Here is a 14,622-nt window from a genome sequence, read left to right as displayed (position 1 = left end):
GATTGCTGAGTATTCTGTTGTAGTTCAATTTCAGTGGAGAACCATGGTTGACTTGGTGAAGACGATTTTGCTCATTGCCTACTGGTATGGCCTTGCCGTGGGAGTGTCCAACTTCGAGGTGGACTGGCTAACTGGAGAAGCCAATGCCACCCGTAGGACTACGATCTATGCAGCAGTGCATAACGCCAGCCTTATCACTCTGCTGATTCTGCTCAGTCTTGGCAATAACTCGCTGAAATCCGAGTTCATAACGGCTCGATATCTGCATGAGTACTTCTTTTTGCTCATGACTGCAGTTCGAATCTCGGCAGTTCTGCTCTCACTGATAACCAGATGGTATCAGCGTTGCCGTTTCATTAGATTGTGGAATCAGATACTAGCCCTAGTTCGCGATAGACCTCAAGTGGTTCGAGGGCGATGGTATCGTCGCAGCATTATCCTTAAATTTGTGTTCTGTGTCCTGTCAGATTCGCTGCACACCATATCGGATGTGAGTGCGCAACGAAAGCGCATCACTGCTGACCTTATAGTCAAACTGAGCATACTGGCCACACTGACCACCATTTTTAACATGATCGTGTGCCAGTACTACTTGGCCATGGTGCAGGTGATTGGGCTCTACAAGATTCTGCTCCAAGATCTGCGATGCTTGGTGCACCAAGCTGAATGCACCTGCTCCATTCGCAATCGGCGAGGGGGAGTTTACTCGATTAAGTGCTGCTCGTTGGCAGATCAGCTAGATCTAATTGCCGAAAGGCATTACACTCTGAAGGACAGACTTGATGAGATGTCGGAGCTTTTCCAGATACAGAGCCTAAGCATGAGCCTGGTGTACTTCTTCTCCACCATGGGCTCCATCTACTTCAGCGTCTGCTCCATCCTGTACAGCTCCACAGGATTTGGCTCCACATACTGGGGTCTTCTGCTGATTGTCCTATCCACGGCTTCCTTCTACATGGACAATTGGTTGTCCGTTAACATTGGGTTTCATATTCGCGATCAGCAGGACGAACTAGTCCGAGTGCTGGCGGATCGCACTCTGTTCAATCGGGAATTGGACAACCGACTCGAGGCAGCCGTAAGTTCATCTTTCGATTTCCCCTTTTTAGGATTTTTACTTAATCTGTATTTTTTCAGTTTGAGGACTTCCAACTGCAACTGGCCAGTAACCGCCATGAGTTCTACGTTATGGGTCTCTTTAAAATGGAACGTGGTCGTCTAATCGCTATGCTAAGCTCAGTCATCACTCACACTATGGTTCTCGTTCAGTGGGAAATTCAAAACGATGGATCCTAATTAGTACCAATAAAGCACATCATATTTTTTGATTATTCAATAAAACTAGAGATCGCAATAATTGGGCGCAGAAAACCGATAATGGCCGTTTCATGCACTGCCAGTGGAACAGAAGACAGTTGGTAATGGAAATTGCCTGGCCGGAATTCCTTTGTACTGTCAATTGGCAGGCATTTATAAACTTGGTCCTAGCTCTCCAGTCGCAGGAGCTGGAAAGGAGGAGGAAACTGCCGGCGACAGTGACAAATCCAGCGACAGCATCAATACTTTGCCGCAATTCGAGCAATATAAACGAGCTCCCATTCAATTTGCCCCTCGCCGCCAGTTCGCTTAGCATAAGTCGCAATTTAATCCCGCTCCGACATCCAACAACAGGCCATGACACTGCTCTGCCGGAGCATCCGGGATTGCAATCGGATTCGGATTCGGAATCGACATGGGCATCGGGATGGGAAGCTGGAACGGACAGACAGGCAGGCAGAACCGGAGACATTTTAGCATAATGCATTGCCACCGAGCCAGGACGAGGAGTCCTCGTCGCTATCGTGGGACACACAATGCGGCACTTGGAGCGGCTTGTTGGGGGTAACAATGCAACATATTTGAACAACAACAGGGTTTATCGATCGTGAAGGAATCAAGATGCCATACTTCACGAACAGGATTTATTTGGTTGGTACATGACTAGGGAAATAAAAGTGTGCGTTTCATTTGGATAACAATTTGTATTATACATACAAGTCAGAAAAGGGCAAACTTCTATTTAGCATCGAACAAACTGTCACCAAAGAAACAATACAATACGTAACTCAAAATGTCGAATATGTAAGTAACTCAAAAATGAACTAAGAAGTTCCAAGACACCGAGATTCCTCTTCTCCAGACTTGCTGCCAAACTCGACTGCCAATGCGGCGGAAAAAACAGTCCCATGGATTCGGTGATAGTGCCGATTACCCAGGAACTGAAGTGCATGCAAAAACTGATCAAAAGGGTAAGACACTCCCAAATGGCCGTGCTTTTCCAACGCGAAGATGAGATGTACAAAGAAGAGCTGAAGGCCCGAAATCTTGCCATTTGGCATGAACCTGATTATCGACACTGCAAATGACATTTAAGGCAGCCACCACAGATGAACGATATTAAGGCAGCCACCTTTTTATTAACGATATTTCATTTCAATTGCCATTTGTACTTTTTCAAATTTTTCCAAAACACAAGAATAACAAACAAAAAAATGTATAAAGCAAAAATAAACGATGCCTAAGAGTGTAAAAATTGTAATATTTATGCAAACATCTAAGATCGTGCTATGATATGATATTAAATTCATGAAATTTGGCTCTTCTGAAGATTGTGTGAGCTCACAGAAAACTGAATTTCGACACAGCTAACACAATTCCCGATAAACCATAACTTAGTCGATATGCTAAGGAGCAGGGCGACGAAGGATTCGAAAATTCACAGGATATCCCACAGCAGCGGCCGCGATGGCAGGAAAAAATGAGAATTAAATTGAATTTTCAAACGGCACGCACATAAATCCAAATGCCAAGGCAAACGAAAATGCAGCCGAAAAGGAAGAACTTGCAGTTTACTTTTCCCGCAGGCAACAGCGGCAGCAAAATGTTGCTCAAACATATCATAAATATTTGATTTTCCCTCATTTTTCCAAGGTCCCTGCGATTGCGACGCCGTCTGGGGAAAATTGATAAGTTTTCAATGATTACGACGGCAGATTGGTATAATTTGCGCGCAATTTCGCAGCAATTGGCAAATGTCACGGCACGTGATAGTGGCTTCGGGAATTTCAAACAAAGATCTAGAGATTTAATCGAACTCATAGAGCGCGTTATATTATTTCATTTTTAACCACATATCTTATGTACATTATGTTTATATTCACGCAAAACCAAATTGCAATTAAAAATCGATGTAACGCGCAAAAAAAAAAGGCCACAACTTTCGAATTCTCCGCATTCCCTATGATATTTAATTCATAAACCCATTACATAAACATTACATCACATACTCTTAGGAGCATCTAGTGCATTGCTCCCAGTGTTGTTAATTCAATCATCGATAAGGATTGTTTACAATCGAAATTAGCTTATAAGGTTTCTATCATTAAAGTATCATCACCAGAATATTTCTTTTCGCTTGGCATTGTTCTACAGAGCAGAACTTTCTTTGACTCCGGAATTTATGTTGCACATCATTTGGCCATTTTGAAGAAAGATGACCAAGGGAACCACTAGTTTTGGAAAGCGCCACAACAAGACGCACACCATCTGTCGCCGGTGCGGCAACTCGTCATACCATCTGCAGAAGTCGAGGTGCTCCCAGTGCGGCTATCCCGCGGCCAAGACCCGATCCTTCAACTGGTCCCGAAAGGCGAAGGGTCGCAAGGCGCAGGGAACCGGGAGGATGCGGTACCTCAAGAATCTGCGGCGTCGTTTCCGCAACGGGTTGCGTGAAGGAGGTGCCACCAAGAAAAGAGCCAACTAAGTAGCGAAAGGAGTATTTGATAAGCCCAATAAAAGCCGAATGAACGCATTCCCTTAAGTTCTGCAAAGTGTTTTAATTATGCTTTGAGGTTAGGAGCTTATAATCTGGCATGGAGTCTAGTGGACCTGGTGCTCTGAAGGGTACACACGTAAGTATTCCGAATTTATGTGGCTTTGCAATTTATGTGCTGTGTACTTTGCATGCTGGGAGCTTTAGTATTTTGTGTTTGGTTTTCGGACTGCGAGAAATGCATTTTATGAATTTTTTATGGCCTTTAATGTGCACACACACCTGCCACGTGGCCCTTTGCCAGCATGTGTGTGTGTGTGTGTGTGTATTTAGAGAGGGACATAAAATGAAAGGGACAGGCGAAGCAACACCTTTTATGAGTGTGAGTGTGTTGTATGCCACGGCATGGCACATAAAGCTCGTGGCGAAAATCTGCTCACGCCCCAGGACAGTATTTCATCCCGACCTGGCCTAATCCGCCGCCATGTGGATTTTGGCCGCAGAGTCTTGGCTTGACATGATATATTCGCCGGGTTGGGCGCTGAAAAAGTTTCCACCTGATTTATCTCTTTGGCGCAGCATCGAAACTTAAAGCAGTGGAGTTCGGTGCGTGCAACAATTGCCCACGCCCACTCATTAATTTTTGGCCCGGACCAATGGTGCACGTACATACATATGTATGTATGGATTCATTATTATGCAACGACTGAATTTTTAAAAATAATGATGTCTGCCGTCGCGCTGGAGATGGCGCTGCAATAATGCGACAGGAATGCCATGCAGATCTGAAGTGCAGTTCGAGTGGAGTGACGGGCGGGAAAACCAGAGGAAAGAGCGAAAAGCCCATATTTGCAACCAAAGGTATTAATTTTCCGTTAGCACTTAAAACGAACAAGAAGGTCGTGTTTATTGCCATTCGTGACCAGCTGATATAAATTGTTTAATTCCCCATAGCAAGCTGTCTAAAAATTTGTATCCATTATAGAAGCTAATATTTTTAGAAGTATTTTCATTTGGATAAGACTTCATCTTCGTTTCATATTGAGCTTGCGCCACATTCCCGGAATCGCCTTCAACAATTCGCTCGAGCGAAATGCCATTTTGTTGATTGAACATTTTCAATCGACATTTTTTGCTGCGCTTGTTGCCTTTCCATTATTTTTGTTCCCCTCGCCGTATAGTTGTCATTCAGTGAGCTGCAAAGTCAGCAGCATTTAAATTTCGCTCACGATTGTCTCCGGATGAGCAGTGCAGCGGATGAGCAGTGGGCGGAGGAGCAAACAGGCGGGGAAACAGGCGTGGAAACTGGCATGGAAGGAATATCGCGGATTGAAAATCAACGGATACGGAACGGATGCACGGGCACTCAGTACTTGGTCCTCCGAGCCGGGGCACAACTCCTTCGCCTGCGCCGTTTTGTTGCCGCTGCAGCTGTCAGTTGGTGGAAAAACTGTCACTGCAATCAGATGCAATTAGAGCTTCCGGTGCCCCATCGCGGAAAAAGGGCCGTGGCAAGGGAGTGGGCTGTGGGCTGGAAGTGGGGCACAGAAACAGGGAAAGTGATTGAGAAAGTGGCAAACTCGTTAGCTAAGAGACTTGCTTTCTTTCTTGGCAATGACTCCTTTGGCAGGTGTAAAAGTGGGCCACGCACATTAATTAATTGCACAAATGTAATCAAGTTTTTGGCCGCTTTTCCTTTGAAAAATAAATTCCTTTTAAGTCGGCTGTAAAATGTGAGCTCCATTTAATGATCATCCCGCACAGTGGGTACAATTATACAATTTATAAACCAAATACGTGCACTACAATAGGTTTGGTTTTTGATATAGTGAATTTTTCCCATTTTCGATAAACTAAATTTTCACGAATTAGCCGGGATTGTGATAACCCGATAACCCGGGTTTGCAGAAACCACATTTTGTGGCATTTGTCGTGTTCTGCGGTTGGATTTGTTGATGCTGCTGCTGATGGTGATGCTCCTGCGTGATGGTAAATGCGATGCGAACGGACAGAGGGGCATTTGTACAGCCTATTTGGCTTATGTTGGTGTTTGCAAAAACATTAATTAAAATTCTTGGCCGGCAGAGAGGAAAAACAATTGCGCCAGTCCATATTCCACACTATAATCCCTTCAATCTCAGCTGGATAAATATTAAATGAGCCAGTTCGGACTGGAGACTTGACTTTGTTGCGGCTCAGCAAAAATGAAATGTTTGGCATAAAAAATGCATAAATTATGCAAACCATTTAAGGGGCAAACAAGAAGGAAAAATCGAAAATGCCTCAACATTTTTGCCTCGGTCAAGGCTTTGAAAAATTGATGCCTCCGCCCGGCAACCGAAAAGTCCGATGTGGAATGCTCCACCTCGCAGTGTGTGCGTCTAAATGGACATCTGGGCAGAAAGAAGGCCCAAAGTGAAAGTCTCTTAACAGGGCTTTTAAAACTGCTGCCGCCCACTTCGTCCTGCTTGTTGGGGCCCATAAAATATTCATGCGTTTTATATACTATACTATATATGGTGGGTGTGGCGAAAGGGGGGAGCTTAAGTGACTTGGGTAAGTTGCCAGGCCTATGTCACAATAAAAGTCAGCAGGCTTTTCCGTGCCGTAATTAATGTAAATCCTCCTTTTACTTTCCTATGCCATACAACCCCTTTCACCAAACACACTGCAATTAGGTTGTGTTCAATTTTTTGCCAGGTTTGATTCGAACCATTTTTGAATGCCTTTCTCGCACGCAACTTGTATTTAATTGATTAATACCCATGTTTATAAGCCACACGCATTTACATAACTTGGGTGTGGAAACACTTATCAAAAAAAAGTCCAAGAGTATGCAGCAAAAAATGGAATGCAAGTAGTTCGACTTTCCCAACTCCCCAGTTCACCGCCAGAGGGCGCCTGTCATCCCTGCTCTCACTTTTTGCAGCCAGTAATTGATTTTCTGTTTACGCATAGCTCCACATTTGGGGCGCAGATGGAGGTGGGCGTGGTCGGGCACCAAAGTTCCCTAGTCTGATGCTTCCGGTTACTTCTTGTTATTATATTTCATTTGCCGACAACTTTGTTTTGATGCCTGATTCCAACATGTCGTGAATAACGCAGCAACGCAGGTCAAAACCGGAAGGATTTAAGGCAAGGCTAGCGGATTTAATACCCAGTGAGTTAGTTGGGGCTAAGTTCAAAGAACTATCTGTTTTCAGAAGTGAAAAATATATGTCTTAGGTTCAGCATGAGATATGGGTATTCAGAAAAAATAGATATTTTATAAAAGAAATAGAGCTTCTGAGCTAGATTAATCTTATATATCCGACTCTTTGCTCTAGTAATGGGTATGCGAGAAGTTTGCACTGCAACTTTTGCGATATTTCTGCTGGGCGGAAAGCCAGAGCGGGGATGCCTTCTGCAGAAGGCGCAGGAGGGGCAGGAAGTCCGGCGGAGAGGAGGCACATGCCAACACTTGTTTTCTGTTAAGTGATTTAGGCCAAACTTTTGCACCCTCCCCTCGCTATGTGCCATTCGAGCTTTTGGCATTTCGGGCTTAGACGTAGACGAGGGGCGCCTGATGGGTTCCTTCCCCGATGTTGCAGGTCCTTGTGCTGCGGTTCCGCCGTGGCTCGGTTATTTTCTGAAGCATCGGAAATGTTTTGCAAAACTTTCGCGAAAGCGAATTCAACGCGAAGCGTTTAAATGCTTGCCGCATAATCGCCGTCAAGTGAATTTCATTTTCTTGACAAACAACATGAACTTCAAAGGAACTTGGCCAAATCCCCTCTTTTGAGTGGCTCAAAGGAAATTGAAATTGTTAACTGTGTGCGGGAAACTAGAAAAAAGTGCCAAACTGGTTTACAGACTGTCACGTATTGATGTATTGCGCTCTTCATGTTCCAGGATTTTGAATTGATAATGCCAATTAAACAATGGATTATACACTGTATGATCTATGAAACTAATCAGTAATATATTAAGCAAACTAAGGTATAGTATATACCCATGATTATGTGTTCAACGCAACGTTTTGACATCGTAATCGACATTACCTGCGCATATTTATCCCGTTTGGATTGCACATGATATTCCGCCGAATTCCCTGCGAGGCAACTGACAAGTTTAGTTACTTTGCTCCTATCTGACAGCATTAAAACTGTCTCCTCGAATTCTGACTTGCAGGAAGAATTTCCCGGCCAAAGTTTGTCTGGGTAACCATATTACATGGATAACACCCACAAAACACTAGCAACATCACCAGCAGAAGGAGCGAAAGGATCAGGAGGCGGAGCGGGCGGAGCAGCACGCGAGAAATGTTTCGTGACAAAGAATTCCAAGAGTTAAAAAATAAAATGAGGTAGGGAAAATAAAAATAAAATAAAACAGAGGGAAGCCGCTGAAAACGAAGAAAATTGAGCTGGGTAAGAAAAACGTTTGCGAGACATAGTAAAGCGTGGCAAGTAGGAGAAACTTTGAAGTTTTATTAAAAATACACACCGCAACATTCCTCAAGAACTTTCGCACACGAAAACGTGAGATAATTTACTAGAAGCGAGCCGGACGAGGCAGCTCCACTCCGTTCCCTTGCACGTGGAAATGTGGAAATGTAGGAAAAGTGGAAAAGCGCACCCGAAAACCGGCAGCGAAGTGTCAAGTAGTTTGGATAAACTTTTGTGACAGCTCAATTTGGAAGGGAAAATGTGTGTAAGCCGGCACTCCAGCCAAGCTGCTCCTTTTGCCAGCAGGAAAATATTAGAATATTAATAGCCAGCCAGCTTTGCAGGGACATCTAATGAGCGGAAGTCCTTCTTTGCCGCGCACCAAAGTCCAAAGAATCCTTGACATGGGTGCTCATACAAAACGGGGAACTTAAGTCGCAAACTTCGGTCAACAAATCAGAAAATGAAAGCAGCTCATTGCCTGGACGCTAATCTGTTTTATAAGCAGATATAGCGAAACTAGTCACTTTAATACTTAAATACTTTAATTAAAGGAAAGAGAACTCTCTCTCGAAGGGCAAGCCAGTCAGCGTTGATGTGATGTATTATTAATAATTTACATAGTATTATTAGGAGTGACCCAGATCAAGTCGTCTATATACCAACGTGCTGAGCACAATGTAGAACAATGGGGAAACACCTCCGTAGGTAAAGTTAAACACAGCTGCAGAACGCAAGGATCCACAAACATGCACTTAACTAACCAGTTCCGCCCAGCCTTCCGATATTCATCGCTCCACTTTGCCGGGCAAATGAACAAGATGTTGTGGTTATGGAAATTAGCTCAGGAGGATGACAAACACTGTGCGTGCCGAGATTTATGCCCCGATGTTGCCCGAAACTACTTCAGATGCAACTACATCGGACACATCCTGCGAAACGGGAGCACCGATTCAGGACGACAGCAAAGACAGAGACACATGGCCTGTGGTGACAGGCACAGGATGATGTCAGCCGGAGAGCAAACCCTCTGGCTAATTGGTATTTATTGCTGCTTAAATGCCCAAAACTTGTTGATACTTTTCACCTCGTATTTCAGGCACTCATCCATCCAGCCACTCGAAGTGAAACGCCCCCAAGATGGAGGAATCACCACCGCCACCGCCGCAGGAGGAGCAGCAGCCAATCGGAGATCGCCGGGCTATAATTAGGCGCAGAATCGCTAGACTCGCTCGGCGATCGCGGGCAGGCACATATGTTCATATGTTTCGGATTGGATTCTTCTGGGGAATGGTGGATGGGGGATGGGGGATGGGCATGGGATCTGGCGGAGCACTCTTTCGATTTTGAGGCTAATTTCAGTGGGCACACGACTTTGGCACGGTTTAGTATCGTCGCGACAATTATCGTAATTAACTCGTTTATGTGTTGTGTGCTAATCCAATTACCAAGTTCGCACAGGATGCCCCCATTTGCGGCAGGCGAACATAACACAAATTAATTCAATCAATCGGACACATGAAGAATTGAGTTTAAAATTCGAAAAAATCAATTCCACTACCTTGAGTTCAATTTGTTGGAAATTAAAGTTAAAGAGTTCAACCTTCAGCTAGAAGTCGCGACGGATTTCCTAAACATGCTTAACTACCAGCAGCAATTGCATTCGCTGCCCGTCGGCAATCCGGGAAATTTTTACTACGGACCGACGGTTTCCGGCGAGATATACCCATCTCACCAATCGCTTAACCTGGAGTCCGAGGACAAACTGGAGGATCGGGAAGAAAGTGGCAGGAGCCTGGACAAAATGCACAGATTCTCCGTGGATAATATCATGGAAATGAAGCACGACGCCTATTCCAAGGGAAAAATGGCCATGGAACTCAGTGGCAACTTTGGTGAGTTCCAATACCGATAAATAAAATGTTTATAGTGCAACTTTTACTTCTGTGAGCGAAATGTAAAACCATGGAATAAAAGCAAAACAAATCAATTAATCTACTTTGAAATATAGATAGTGCAATATTTACATTATAAAAACGAAAGAGAGTCGAGATAAATGACTATTACATACCCAATACTCAGCTCAGGGAAGTGCGTGTTAGATGGAATGTTACTGCTTTTCCATTCATAGTTCAAGAATGGTTGAATTAGAATAAATGAATACTGTTTTTTATTATTTTCTATTTCTCTATCAAAAATAGTCACCATTCTCGAAATGTAATTAATCTGGCTGGCACACAGGCTCATTTAATTTTAAAAGCCTCTTAAATGGCATAGTTCACACATGTGCTCAATTATGTGCAACAGAATACGTAATGCCACAGGAGTTTAGTTACATCTGCATTTGAGTTCTGCAACTTTATGAGGCTTACTGTGCCTAATTCATAAATGATAGATTCGTGCGAGTTGCGAGCCAAGAGAACTTATGACGTTATGCGCACAGCTGCCATAACTTTAGATATGCACAAATAGGTGCTACCGTATATTTGCGGTGGGAGAATTCATATAAATGTGTGGGGGCCGTGGGGCAACTCATGGATGACAATTAGGTGCCAGATGTGGGCGACATTCGCTCATTTCGCTGCTCCCAATGCCGCTGCAATGTCATCTCCGTGCATTTTTCCTGTTGCGGTTGCGGCTTTAACCCCCCAATGCCCCCACAGCTCTCCAGTCTGCGCATTAACCCACCGGGAGGAAGCTGTCAACATATTGCTACTGGTTGGCAGCTCTGGCATAATTTGCAGCGCAATCCTTGCCGAAAACGAAGATGCCACCGAAAAAAGCAGAGGAACCGAAACTCTAGCAGTTCGTGTAAAGTTTTCCCCCGTGATTATACTTTTTTTTGGGATTTTTTTCCGTGGCAGAGGAAACATTTCCGAGCCGACAACACTTCAACATTGTCAACATGACAAAACGTAATCAAAGCTGACATGATATTCCCTCAGTGGCCGCATGCCTTTGAAGCATCCGAGGCAGCGACTAGCTGCCACGACTATAATTTCCAAGTGGAGCATATAAAACGCCAGTCCCACTGTAACCAGTCCCAGACGCAGCACGCACTCCACTGCCACTACTCCCCTTCCCTCCTCTGCCCCTCCTCGTTTATTTTCGTCGCTCCATCGGATTGTAACATGTGCCAGTTGCATCCAGGCACTGCAAGAAAATCCTGTTTACCTGCCACTTAAAAAATCTAATGAATCTGTGTTTATAGCAAAGAGATTTTTGTTCACTTTAAATATGATAAAATAAATGAGATTTCTTGACAAATATATCAAACAAAGATTTATTTGTAGTAGGAAGAACTTTTAGTCCTCCATCGATTTCTCGCAGTGCAACTGCTCAGTCATTCTTCACCCCTTGCCATCGCCGCTGTGAAAATCTGATTGAGGTTTCCCTTTCGATTTGTTGGTTTTTTATTAAGCCGCAACTGTTTTTTATCGCTCGTTGGCAATTCAAATTAAAGATCTTCCCTTCACTCACTGCCCCAAACTCCCCTTCCCTTCCCCTGGGACATCAGTTGCCGATGCAGTTGCTCCCGTTTCCCACTATTCCGTGTACTTGGAGTGCTCCGAGCTGATCTACGATGCAGTTCCCAACTCCGTGGACAGCTCGGCTGACAAATTGAGACAAATGGCGTGGGTAGGAGGATATCTGATGGCGATGGGGATACTCACGGCGATGGCCACCCTGAAATTCCAGCAGGCTGCACGGCGGAGAAATCAGAAGCAATTTATCGATACAACCCTAAAAACTGAAACTCGGAGGAGAGTGTAATAGTCACTACATCCCATGCAGCCATGCAAAATAAAACCATAGGATATACTAATATAATGATTTCATTGGAAACTTTAGTTTTTCCCTTCGGCTTTTAGATGAAATGCTTAATTTTTTCCTGGCATTCCGTCCAATTAGTTTGAAAATAGATAAATTCGAGGGAAAACGGCTTAAGTCTTTTGTAAATCGGTTTCCAAGCCAATTCTATGGAAAATCAATTAATGGACGCCTGAAGCAGGGAGCCCGCTTATGACCGCTTAATGTCACAATTTCACTTTAATTAATAGATCGTAAATGTGCTAGCTCATGTTTGTTGGGCGACGAAATTAGTAGACAGCTGTCCGCCGATGTCGTCAAAAGATATTTTATGGCTCATGCCATTTGTTTATGGCCACCCCCCACCCCAAAGTCCCCTCTCCACTCCCCCAGCCGAAGGATCAAACGGAATGCAAAATTTTATGTGTTCACGACAAGCCATAAAAGTAAATTTCCTAGCTAGCTGCCAAATTAATTGATATCCGTTGGCTCTTATCGATTATTTACGAGCGTTTTCCCCCGCTGTCCGTCAAAGAGATTTTGCATTCGACCCTCGGGAAGAGGAAAACGCAAAAGTAAAAGTGAAAGTGAAAATTCCCAATTTAATGGCTTCCTGATTGCAGGCCCCACTGGCGCAGGATGCGGTGGCGGAGATCGGGCAGCTCCCTGCTCCGGAAATCTGCCGGCGGGTGGTGGCCACCACTCGAGGAAGCCGCGCCGCAATCGCACCACCTTCAGCTCCGCCCAACTGACGGCCTTGGAGAAGGTCTTCGAACGCACCCACTATCCGGATGCCTTTGTTCGCGAGGAGCTGGCCACCAAGGTGCATCTGAGCGAGGCCAGAGTTCAGGTGCGTTTTAATTGCTTTGGTTAGCTGCGATACCTGTTTAAATATTAAATGTTCACCTGATAGAAAGCCACACGGTATCTCAGTGTGTTGCAGATACATTCCAGCAGCTATCTGCTAACTTAGTTAACAATCCATTGCAGCTAATTCCCTTATCAATTACTTGGACGCCCGTTTCAGGTCTGGTTTCAGAATCGGCGTGCGAAATTCCGGCGGAACGAGCGGAGCGTGGGCTCCAGGCCACTTCTGGATACGGCTCCTCAGTTGGTGCCGGCGCCGATTAGCAATAATATGCACAAATATGCCAATATGCCACACCCACACCCACCGCCGCCACCGCCCCCCGGCGCGTACGCCCTCAACTTTGGGCCACTGGAGCTGCGCTCGTGCCAGAACTATACGAACTGCTACGGGGGATTCGGATCGAGTGGTGCCAGCAGCAGTGGCGTCTGCTCCTTCTTTGGGGCCACCAACTACTGTGTGGCCGCCAATTATGCGAAGAACGCCTATCCGCCGCTGTGATGGCGCGGCTAGCTTTAATGGGCCCCACGAGGTTACTTCATGCATATGTATTTCAATTAGCCAAATTGCATTAATGCTTAAAAACGTATTAGGACCGGCATATGCGCCTACCTGACTAATATTTATACTTATACTTATGCCGACACAGATGCAGACACATTCACAGATACAGATACAGATACAGACACAGATACAGATGTGACGCACTGAAGGAGAAAACCCAATAAATAACATTTTCTAAGAAAACACGGGCAGTGTGTATTTGACTGGGAGCTGTGTTTATTTTTTGGAAAATCTACTGCGCTTAAGGGCCAATAAACTACAATTTGCTAGGGCACAAACTGAACTGAAGAAAGATTGAACATAATCACGTTTGGATAACTCTTTCGATTGGATTATCTTGCGAGACACAAGCAATTACCTTCTCGTCAATATGTGAAAGTTTTCCATTTACGAAACTGTCACTCAGGCGCTTGGATATGACATGGCTTATTTAATTATTGACTTAGTAATACGATTTAATTAAAAATTCATAACCCCGCCGCACACTGGCAAAGCAGCTCGAGGCTTCCATTTGCATCTGCGAGTGTGTGTTATTTCACCCGCATGTGTTAATTTGTATAATAAAACTTAATTAAAGCCAAAACAAATAAACAAACGGATAAACAGTGGAGTGGAGAGGAGAGGAGAGGAGAGGAAAGGGGCACAAGCAAGGGAAAACTTTTGCCTAGCCGCAAATGTTGGAAAAGCGAAGCCGCAATCAAAGTGGATTAAGATTGTGGAAATCTCGGTTTTCTAGGGCAATTAAAAGTACAGATTGCCATTCGGGGCACAATAGAATGTGCAGCAGTGCTCTCAAACGCATTCCCAAAAACTCAAGGGGCAGTGGCCACAGAAGCATCTTCCCCGATACTCCAGATCCCGGATCCGGATATACGGATACGTACGGATCCAGTCTAGCAGCTGGGAGGCTAACAAGTATGTAATATATTTAAATGCAAATAAAAATTCCCCTTTTATCCGCAGGACAAACGAGATGGGAGTGAACTGAGCAGCCGGACGAAATGCGAAATGCAAATTAACATTCGGAATGTGGAACGGTTTGTGCTGCTAATTTGCATAAAGCGTTGGCGCTCCGAGCGTAAAACATTTTTACAATATTTACGAAATTGCAATAATGTTTGAAAAGCAGAACGTCGGCGGCG

The 14,622-nt window shown here is 44.5% G+C and overlaps 4 protein-coding genes across 4 annotated transcripts; all 4 read left to right on the top strand.

Moving 5' to 3' along the window:
• The first annotated feature begins 3 nt into the window (after positions 1-3).
• Positions 4-1,337, top strand: LOC6735822 (putative gustatory receptor 59c). Its single transcript, XM_002082696.3, has 2 exons — positions 4-1,078; positions 1,138-1,337. The coding sequence occupies exons 1-2, from the start codon at positions 44-46 to the stop codon at positions 1,294-1,296; spliced, it is 1,194 nt and encodes a 397-aa protein (XP_002082732.2). The 5' UTR covers positions 4-43; the 3' UTR covers positions 1,297-1,337.
• A 651-nt stretch (positions 1,338-1,988) lies between these two features.
• Positions 1,989-2,643, top strand: LOC6735821. Its single transcript, XM_002082695.3, has 2 exons — positions 1,989-2,121; positions 2,180-2,643. Exons 1-2 carry the CDS (start codon positions 2,111-2,113, stop codon positions 2,403-2,405), a joined length of 237 nt encoding a protein of 78 aa, XP_002082731.1. The 5' UTR covers positions 1,989-2,110; the 3' UTR covers positions 2,406-2,643.
• Positions 2,644-3,422: 779 nt separating this feature from the next.
• LOC27208010 (probable 60S ribosomal protein L37-B) lies at positions 3,423-3,859 on the top strand. The gene has a single exon (XM_016183633.3). The coding sequence runs from the start codon at positions 3,533-3,535 to the stop codon at positions 3,800-3,802; it is 270 nt and encodes an 89-aa protein (XP_016029200.1). The 5' UTR covers positions 3,423-3,532; the 3' UTR covers positions 3,803-3,859.
• A 5,710-nt stretch (positions 3,860-9,569) lies between these two features.
• On the top strand, positions 9,570-14,030 carry LOC6735820 (paired mesoderm homeobox protein 2). Its single transcript, XM_039291822.2, has 3 exons — positions 9,570-10,133; positions 12,672-12,898; positions 13,076-14,030. The coding sequence occupies exons 1-3, from the start codon at positions 9,875-9,877 to the stop codon at positions 13,415-13,417; spliced, it is 828 nt and encodes a 275-aa protein (XP_039147756.1). The 5' UTR covers positions 9,570-9,874; the 3' UTR covers positions 13,418-14,030.
• Positions 14,031-14,622: the final 592 nt, after the last annotated feature.

The sequence above is a fragment of the Drosophila simulans genome, chromosome 2R (assembly GCF_016746395.2).
Source record: "Drosophila simulans strain w501 chromosome 2R, Prin_Dsim_3.1, whole genome shotgun sequence".
Taxonomy (NCBI): Eukaryota; Metazoa; Arthropoda; class Insecta; order Diptera; family Drosophilidae; genus Drosophila; species Drosophila simulans.
This window is presented reverse-complemented; position numbering and strand designations above follow the sequence as displayed.